This window comes from Staurois parvus, unplaced genomic scaffold (assembly GCF_062004578.1).
Source record: "Staurois parvus isolate SC_StPar_1 unplaced genomic scaffold, SC_StPar_1.0 ptg000135l, whole genome shotgun sequence".
NCBI classification, from domain to species: domain Eukaryota; kingdom Metazoa; phylum Chordata; class Amphibia; order Anura; family Ranidae; genus Staurois; species Staurois parvus.
The window spans coordinates 2,225,515-2,235,000 of NW_028317931.1; the positions used below are offsets into that span (position 1 = coordinate 2,225,515).

General features: G+C 39.4%; 1 protein-coding gene across 7 annotated transcripts in view; it reads left to right on the forward strand.

Annotated features, from left to right (window-relative positions):
* Positions 1-9,486, forward strand: part of NCAM1 (neural cell adhesion molecule 1) — a 510,722-nt gene that overhangs the window by 375,539 nt on the left and 125,697 nt on the right. For 4 of the 7 annotated variants that reach the window (XM_089673069.1, XM_089673073.1, XM_089673071.1 and 1 more), the window contains exon 9: positions 2,011-2,040. The exons of the other annotated variants lie outside the window; for them this stretch is intronic. In XM_089673069.1, the coding sequence (XP_089529195.1) occupies positions 2,011-2,040 (30 nt within the window). The remainder of the gene's footprint in view (positions 1-2,010; positions 2,041-9,486) is intronic. 7 annotated transcript variants of the gene reach the window in all.

The window sequence follows — 9,486 nt, forward strand, 5'->3', positions numbered from 1 at the left end:
GAGCTTTGCCCATCAGAACACCCAGGCACTCTGGCATAGTGGTAAGGATTTGAAACAGCAGCAAATGTCTAAGCATCTCTAGATTCCTGTAGATTTTACCCAACATGTGTTTTTGTTTTCCATATAGGGCAGATTTGTTTTCATAGCACTGTAGGTACATGGTACATTTACTTACATACTGTATACTTGCACGTGTATTTAGAGTTGTACACATCAGGCCAAAGGATATAGAATTGTGGATTAAAGGTCGATAGAGGCATCAAAATCATACAGGTGCAGGACATGGTTTATCCCTTTTGGGTTAAACCCAGTTCTTGCTCAGATTTTCTCTTTATATTTTTTTTTTGGAAATTTAAAATAGACCACACATTTAACTATACCCATATCTTCCTAAGCACCACTCAAAATAAATGTATTTAAATAAAGGCCATGACCACATTTGAGACAGGAACATTCCAATTAATATCAGTATTTTTGACCAGTATTATATTATAACTGCAGCTTGGTTGTGGTTAGGGTTCCAACATAAAAGCCTTTCTCAAAAATATGCAAGTAAGGTAAATTATGCACATTTGTCCAATATTTTAGTCTATTATTCATACATTTTCCGACATAGGTGTCCTTTTATGACACAGAGAATAGCTGTGATTCAGAGGATCGCAGCTATTCTCTGGTCATTCACAGTTTATAACACTTAGGAGAACATGTTCAGCTCTTCACTGGAGATCTGTGTTCTCCCTCCAGATTCTCCAGCCCAGAGCTGGAGAATCGGAGGGACCGCAAACTAAGCAGAGATCATTTACCTCTGCTTAGTAAACTGATCTTTTACTGTAATCTCACGAGGTTATAGTAAAATCAGCCGTTTTCCAGCGTTTGTAGACCGTTTTCCCTTCGTTTGGAGAACTGATCTACATATGCTTCATAAACGGCATTCACAGGAGAACTGTGTTCTCCGAGAATGCCGGAGAACTGAGCAGCGATCTATTACTGCTGGTTCATAAACGGACACCAAAGACCTTTAAAGGCAAATGAAAAGCAGGAATTGAGGACTTTGTGATATACAGCATGCGAGACCCAACTTCCATACTTACTTTACAAAAATTTACTTTCACTTGTAAAAGGTCATTTTTTGTTACTGTTTCAGTTTTATGAGATGCAAACTATCTGATGAGATTACAACACAGTTTATTATATAGTAGGAGTGTAATAGGCTTCCATCACAGCACCATTCGAGTTATTTCTTATAAATAATAATAGCTAGCTTGTGCATTTAGAAACATGTCCAGACCTTTATTGAAGCAATACACTTAGTTGGCAAGAGCTAGCTTCAGTGGAGGGCCATTTAATATTTTCACAGCCCTTACTTCATCCATAGTGATGGGATTAGGTACACAGTGCACACGATGTTTATCCAGAAAGATAAAACCCCTAGCAGACAATTATATTCCTCTTTGATGACTTATTCTCTGTAAGCATAACATGCACACTGTGTGTTGATGCATACCAGGCCTGTAAAACAAGAAAAAATAGGTCAGCAGTCTAATACTTTTAATGATGGAATGGTACAATAAATGTTGCTATCTTTATTGTTTTTAGAACATATGTGATAGGTTAATGACTGCAACGTACTGCTGCTTTACTTAAAAAAAAATACAATATACCATTTGGTGTGATATTTTCTAGATATTGTGCAAATAATGTTTTTTTTCCAGTAGTTTAAAATCAAAGGTGGCCATCCTAGGGCTCTCTACTTGTTATAAAACTACAAGTGCCAGCATGCACTGCCTACTGACATCTGTCAGTGAATCCTTGCTGTTTTTTCTATTAGAAACTTGTAGTTGCTGCCCAGTCAGAGAGCACCAGGTTGCAGAAACCTTAGCTCAGTCCTTCACATAACTGCATGCATTGCACGCTCAGTCTACTGTGGCATAACTCGGCACATACAATAACCATAAAAAAATGTTTTATTGCTTTCTGTGTTTGTTGTGTTTTTATATCTGTTCTCTCCAGGCTTCGTGGACACGGCCCCACAAAAAAGAGGTATAAAACCAATTAGATGTGAAATGCTGTACTCAGAGAAAGAGATACCTAAACCTTAGATCTATTCCAGAACCACGCTGCTTAACTAAACCCATGTTGATAGTTACAAGAAGATAGATATAGAATGTCCGTAGCTTTATTCTGTAATGAGTCAAACAAGCTCGGTTGGTATAACAAGTTAAGAAAATACATCAGCATGATATAACGTAATGTTATAGGTGTTCATAAAATCAATAATTAATAAATTAGATCGGTAATTTCGCTTTATTTACTACAACAAAATCATGCTAGCCATTTAAAAATGTACTAAGGAATCCCTTTAACTGAACAGAGCAAGACTAGAATCTGATTTGGTCCACCTTAGTCTGCACACTAGTCTTGGGGCAGTGAAGCACTTGTTCAGATTTACCAAGAGTGATATGTCTGCAGTCAGAACTAGTCTATAGCTTGCAGTTCCATTTCAGTGGAGGTTATTGGTGTGATATCAGCCAGGTGTGAACTATCACAACAAAGTTCCTTTAAATGATCAGTTACCTTGTTGCTCTAGATTATTGCATTGTTTGTAAGGGATGGGTGAAACTCAGGGGCGTTAAGTTTGCTCACAACATAACTTTGCCCAGTGATGTACAGGTTCAGTATTCCTAATGTATAATGTTGTTGGAGTATTGGAATTGCTCTGCCATGTTACAGAGTATACAGTATGCAATTACACTTACAACCATGGTGATACATTCAACTACCAAAGAAAACAATGACAGGGGCCTTAGATGGACTGCTTAGAAGTAAATCTCCTAACTTTTTCAAGATACCCTGTCACCAACTTAAAGAAATCAGTTAAAAGTAAAGGAAATTAGAGTATTTTGCAAATTTATGTTTTCCCTCTCCATTAATTATTTTGTATACTTGCAGTTTGCCTTTATATTAGCTATAAAATGTGACTAGTTAATTCCCTAGCATAAGCCTCCTTCTACTTGTACATTATAGCCCTATCATCTTTTAAGAGTGTCTAAATAAGGCAGCCATACATGGACTGAAATGTGGCCAGTTCAACAGGGATCAGACAACTTTTGATCCATGTATGGGCAGGCTGGTTGTACACAAGTTGATTTATCAATTGACTTGTGTACAACCAGCCTGTTGGGTTTTTCATGATCAATCAGTGCAGTTGGCTATAGCCAACAACACTGATCACTGTATTCAGGTTGCGGAGAAGTCTCCCTGCTGTCAGAATACAAAGGCTCAGTGGGAAGCATTTCTCCATCTACACTGAGTTTGTGGATGAAGAAATTGGCTTTTTTTAAAAAAAATCTGCTGGTCCCTGCCCCTTTTCTAATTAAATCCGCTGATCCCAGCTACTCCCTTCAACTCTCTATATAACCTTTTTTGTAGCTGCTGAGGAAGCTGGCCATACCCTATTAGAACTGTGTTCAAAATTTGTAGTTTTAATAGTTTATTTTATTCCCAAATCCTTAGTGGGGTCAATTGGGCATTTGTTTTTGACTACAGTGAAAAAACAAATTGAAGGAGCATGATGGAATTATTTTCTCAAATACATTTCAATTGGGAAAGTCCATTCATTCCAAAATCAAATATTAAAAGCAAGATACATTTTAAATTTCTTACAGTAAGAACAACATTTGTCAAATCATTTAATGTGCTCAGAAGTTTTGTACAAATGTTTGTACAAACATTTGTTTGAAAATCTTCTAGTGTATGGCCAGCATAAGTCTGGTTGGGCTGTTGACATCACATCCAGGATAAGCCAGCAGCAATCTTAGAGCTTTTGGATGTCTACACAAAGGAGGCTTTTTAAGGTAAATAGGATGCACTAAATAAGGAAAATGCATATATAGTTTTAGTTTTATGCATGTATAGTTTTATGGGAATATTATTGATGAAATACATGGTTTGGTGACAGGATCTCTGAAGTGGTGCTGCTCAAAATAAGTTTTTACACCTTGCTTGCAGTACAGCTCTGTTATGATCCCCTGCTGGGCCACTAGTGCCCTCAAGAAGCATGAATCTCGATTCAAGCCTGGCAGAGTTGCTAGGGGCTAGGAAAAGCTTAAGAAGAGCTATTACTGTCATATGCCTCTACATTTTTATGAATACTCCTAAAGAGAGCTCCTTCACCTTTTATGAAAAGGATAGAGTTGAGGTACACTTTGGCCAAAACTGAAGATGAAAAGCCCAGTAGTAGTAGGGTTTTTATTCCAGCATCATTTTAGTACACCGATTCATCCAACCACTTTTTCTTTGTTGATTCTGGAACACATCTACTGGTCATAGTGCAGTGATGGCAAACCTTTTAGAGACTGAGTGCCCAAACTGCAACCCAAAACCCACTATTTTTATCGCAAAGATCCAACATTGCAAATAAACCTGAATACTGAGGTTTTAGTTTAGAAAAAACTACTCATACATTAACATATTTTTGTGTTTTGTTCTACTGACCACCAGCACAAGGTGGCAATGTTCCACTGACCACCAGCACAAGGGCCAAAGTTCCACTGACCACCAGCACAAGGTGGCAAAGTTCCACTGACCACCAGCACAGAGGGGCAATGTTTCACTGACCAGCAGCACAAGGGAGCAATGTTCCACTGACCAGCAGCACAAGGAGGCAATGTTCCACTGACCACCAGCACAAGAGGGCAAACATCCACTGACCACCAGCACAAGGGGGCAAAGTTCCACTGACCACCAGCACAAGGGGGCAAAGATCCACTGACCACCAGCACAAGGGGGCAAAGTTCCACTGACCACCAGCACAAGGGGCAAAGTTCCATTGACCACCAGCACAGAGGGGCAAAGTTCCACTGACCACCAGCTCAAGGGGGCAAAGCTCCCCTGCCCACCAACACAGAGGGGCACAGTTTCCCTGACTACCAGCACAAGGGGGCAAAGTTCCACTGACCACCAGAACAAAGGGGAAAAGTTCCACTGATCACCAGCACAGAGGGGCAAAACTAAATAGAGACATCCCAGTATTGATTGATAAAAAAAAAATACAAGTTGTCCTCTAAATGGTGGTGGAACAGAGCAAGTGACCCCTGTATTCACTGTCCAGAGGGGAATCACTCAAGGAGTGATCGGACAGATGGAAGAGGCTGCGGGTAAGGAGAATTTACCAGACTGTGACTGATCACTGGACCCTCCACCCCGGATCAAGCAGTATATGGTCTCTCTGGTCCAAGCTCCATCCTCTCCGCTCTCTGCTCCCCACATTCTCCTATCTCTGCAGTTCTCTAGTCAGCTAACCAATCATCCCTCCCTGCAGTCATGCTTGGTCCTATAGAGGTCCTTCTCCTTTCTGACTACTGGGGTGACTTGGTGCTAGCGTGCTAACAGAGAGGGCTCTGCGTGCCCATTGCAGCATGCGTGTCATAGATTTGCCATCACTGTCATAGTGGAATACCCCCTTGTTGACTCTCATACGCAGTAAGCCTGAAGTTAAAAAAGGCAGGTTTCTCATAATCACTTATCAAATTCCAGCCTACCTTTAAACTTTGAGAATGTAATTGGTGTTAAGGATGTTGCATTGCAAAGACATCAGAAAGTGAATTTCTACTAATCAGGTATAGACATGTGTTTATTCTGTGCTGGATTGTCCAGAACGTAGATTAAAGCATACCGAGTAAACTTTCTGAACCCAGTTGCAATAATGTAAATGCCTTCAGTTGCTGCCCAAAATTACAACTGGCCAACTAGTAGGGTACACCACTACTATCATCTAATGGTACCCTGCATTCACTACTAACATGTAGGGATTGTAACCTGAGTTGATCTATTATAATATCTCTCTATGCCTACTGAGAGTACCAACCTCACAAAAATGCCTTAATTATTAATCAAATCTGGGCCAGTTCAGCAGCATGTATGGGCAGGCTGAATGTACCCAAGTTGATTGATCAATTTACTTACAACCAGCCTGCTGGATTTCACATGCAATTATTGCTAGCAGCTGTTATAGCTGCTAGCAGTTATCACTGTGTTCTCCATGGGGGAAGGGGGGGGGGTAGCGTGGAGTACAAAATGGCTCCACAGGAGGGATTCCTCTATCAACAATGACTGTGTTGATGGGGGAATCATGTGATTTTATTTACTGCAACTTGTGGTTGCAGCAAAGAAAATTGCTCCATCTATGGCCGGCTTTACTGCTAAAGATCTTTCTACAGCTTAAGCCTAGTGCACGTGATCAGAAAATCAGATGAAAAATTCTGCTTTCTAAGTGATTGTATGATAATCTGTTTGTTAGTACACAGATTTTGTCCAAAATTATTCAAAGGGACAAACATGACATTTTTTTTGTATGATACCAGAGAGTACAATTTTTGTTTAATCAGTACAGTATTCATCCGAAGTAAATTGGAAGAGCAAGACCAGGCATGCTCAGAAATGAAATAATACATTACAACAAAATACAGCACATTACATCACTTCTGAAGTTGTATTCTGTCATACAAGAATTTTCATAGCTTTAGTATCCTCTTCATTTTCAATATGAGACTAACATGCAAAAAAAGGACAATCATTCATCCAATATTCTCATTGTGTGTTCCAGGCTTTACAACATAGAAATTTAAACTTCGTTAAGCACTCATCAGACACCCCTGGCAACAATTTTATTTCATGAGGGCCAATTGTTATTGGCTGTTAAATCCAACCCAACAAGGTTTTCCTCCAAATACATCAGTTAATGGTTTAAACGGAGATCTGATGTTTTCATAGATATCCAATCGTCTCATGTTTACAGGTTTATTTTGAGTACATATACATTGGAATTTACCTTAGTAATTAGCTTCTAATTGAGATTCATTAAATTCAGATATTATTGAATAGAACGCACTACTACTCAAATTGATTCTGGTCATTAATTGCATTGATGTTTGAGCAACCACTCAGATGAAGCGAATGGCTGATGAATTCTAACAGAGGTTATGCTGTGTTCACGTCTAAGAAGCCATAAACCCCTAAAACCATTTTGATAGTGTGTTTATTTTCCGTTAAAATGAATGCATCCCAGACTAGTAACAAAGTTTAGCTTTTTTTAATTAATCTTAATTAAGAAGAAGAAAATATGCAATATATTAAAAAAAACAAAACTTAAATATTGTCATGTCTTTTAAGGCAGTTTATTGCCATGTTAGAGTGCTGCCAAGATGCTTGTTGGGTTTAGTAACTGGATCAGGCTGTGATAGATTCTCTTCTCTGCTGGATTAAAATAAGATTCAAGTCTTCTTTCTTGTTACCTAAAATTAAAAAAGATGTTACTTACCTGCTTAGTGCAAAGATTATCCCTTTACCTCCACTTCTGGGGTCCACCACTGCTTAGTATAACGCACACATGCTGGCACATTCCTGAGCCGTGCTGTGTACATTCATATATACACGATTGGCAAAAGAAACCAAATGAGAAAAAATGGGGGAAGGAGAAGAAAAAAGAAGAAAATGTCCATGCAGCTAGATAGTCAAATCCACCTTACATTTAAAATCATGTATAAAACAGTACAGTATATATAAAAACATAAATGAAGAGAAAATAGAATAAATTAACATACAAAGAATACAATTGAAAAAAGGAAGAGGGGGGGGAATACTACAACCTAGGTTATTAAGACCTCATGAAACAATTACAGTCTAAACAATATGAATAAAGATGCTATCTATAAACTACACAATGTATTGGGAAGATGCATAAGCTGTATGTATTGTTGTCAAAGATACACGATGTTTAAAGATAACTTAATGTACACAAAGTGTACATAATAAGTAATACATACATAAATAAATTATTCAAAAAGTTATAATAGAGCCATAATAAATAATAAAAGTATACTCACTCAGTGCCTGACCCCACAATGGTAACCCAGGGCTAGATGATGGTGTTAATTTCTAACTCCTCATTGAGCCCTTTGGGTGAAAATGTATTAAGAGTAAAAATCCAGAAAGTCTCTCTGGTACACATCCTATGGAGCCCATCAACCAGAGAGTCATCGGGGGGAATGGATTTAAGAACCAAACCCTCAGGCCATCTGTGGATTTATTGTGCTGACTGAGGAAGTGTCATGGAACACTGTGGTCTTCACTGCCGTCTTCTATGAGCCTCCTGTGTTCCCCAAAATGTGTCCTTGCCGTGCGACCTGTACTGCCCATGTAGAGGAGTCCACAGGGGCAATGCAGGCAGTAAATGACATATTCAGTAGAGCAGGTGATGAAGCTTCTGATGGTATATCTCTTTCCTCCCGAGTCAGAGAAATGTTTCTACGATGTGTAACAAACTTACACATTTTGCACCTTAGCAAGCTGACAAAAGGTGGCCAGAGCATGAGCTGAATGAGGTGCAGATGAATCAATTTTACTTGGAGCAACTATATTTTTAACACTACATGCTTTTATGTAGATAATCCTGGATTTTTCAGCCAGTACTGGGCCTATTTTTGGGTCTTGGAGTAAAATGCCTCTATGTCGTTTCAATATATTCTCTATTTGCCTATGTTTGTCATGGTACTGAATGATAAATTTTACATTGCCAAAGCTCTAATTTATGTTTAACCTTGAAAGGTGGAAAGCAGAAGGCCTGATATATGTCACCAAGCCAGAGTCATATCCTTTATCCAAGAACCTATCCATTAAAACTAACCCTTGTTCAATATAATCACACTCCTGGGTGCAGTTCTTATGCAATCTACAGAACTGGCCCTTGGGGATGTTTACAATCCATTTAGAATGGTGGAAACTATTGAAGTGTAGATAAGAATTGCCTGCAGATAGTTTGAAATAGGTTATGGATACAATACGTCCCTCCAGGTGTGACAGTTTCAGGTCCAAAAAGACCAGGGACTGCTGACATGAGTAAAGGAAAGGCCCAACTGGTTGCTATTACAGTGACGAATGAAAGGTGCAATGGAAGATGGAGGACCATCCCAGATGACTATGACGTCATCTATATATCTACCATAGAAGATAACATGTTCAGTAGAGATGAGCGAATTATTCAAAAATTCGATTCGGCTGATTCGCCAAATTTGTGGAATAAATTTGATTCGATGCGAATTTATTCGCTGCGAATTTAACTTATAAAAAGGGTTTCTAGGCTTCAGAGAGCCTTTATATTAGTGCAGAACACTGTACCTTTAATTTAAATGCCCTTGGAGTCTGCTGGGGAAGAGAAATAATACTGTCAGTCAGTATGACATGCAGATGAGTGCCGTCGATCTTAGAATCACCGCACACTTCACTCATTTGGGCAGTCACGGGGCCAAAACCAGAGTGTGGAGCCACAGTGTGGCGGTGGAGGCAGCAGCAATGGGAGGCCATACAGCACCCTATGACAAAATGGAACCCACCAGCAGTGTGAGGAGACCTGAAAGTGGCACATGGCAGAGTGTGGCGATGGAGACAGCAGCAATGGGAGGCCGTACAGGGACCCATGACACACTCTGG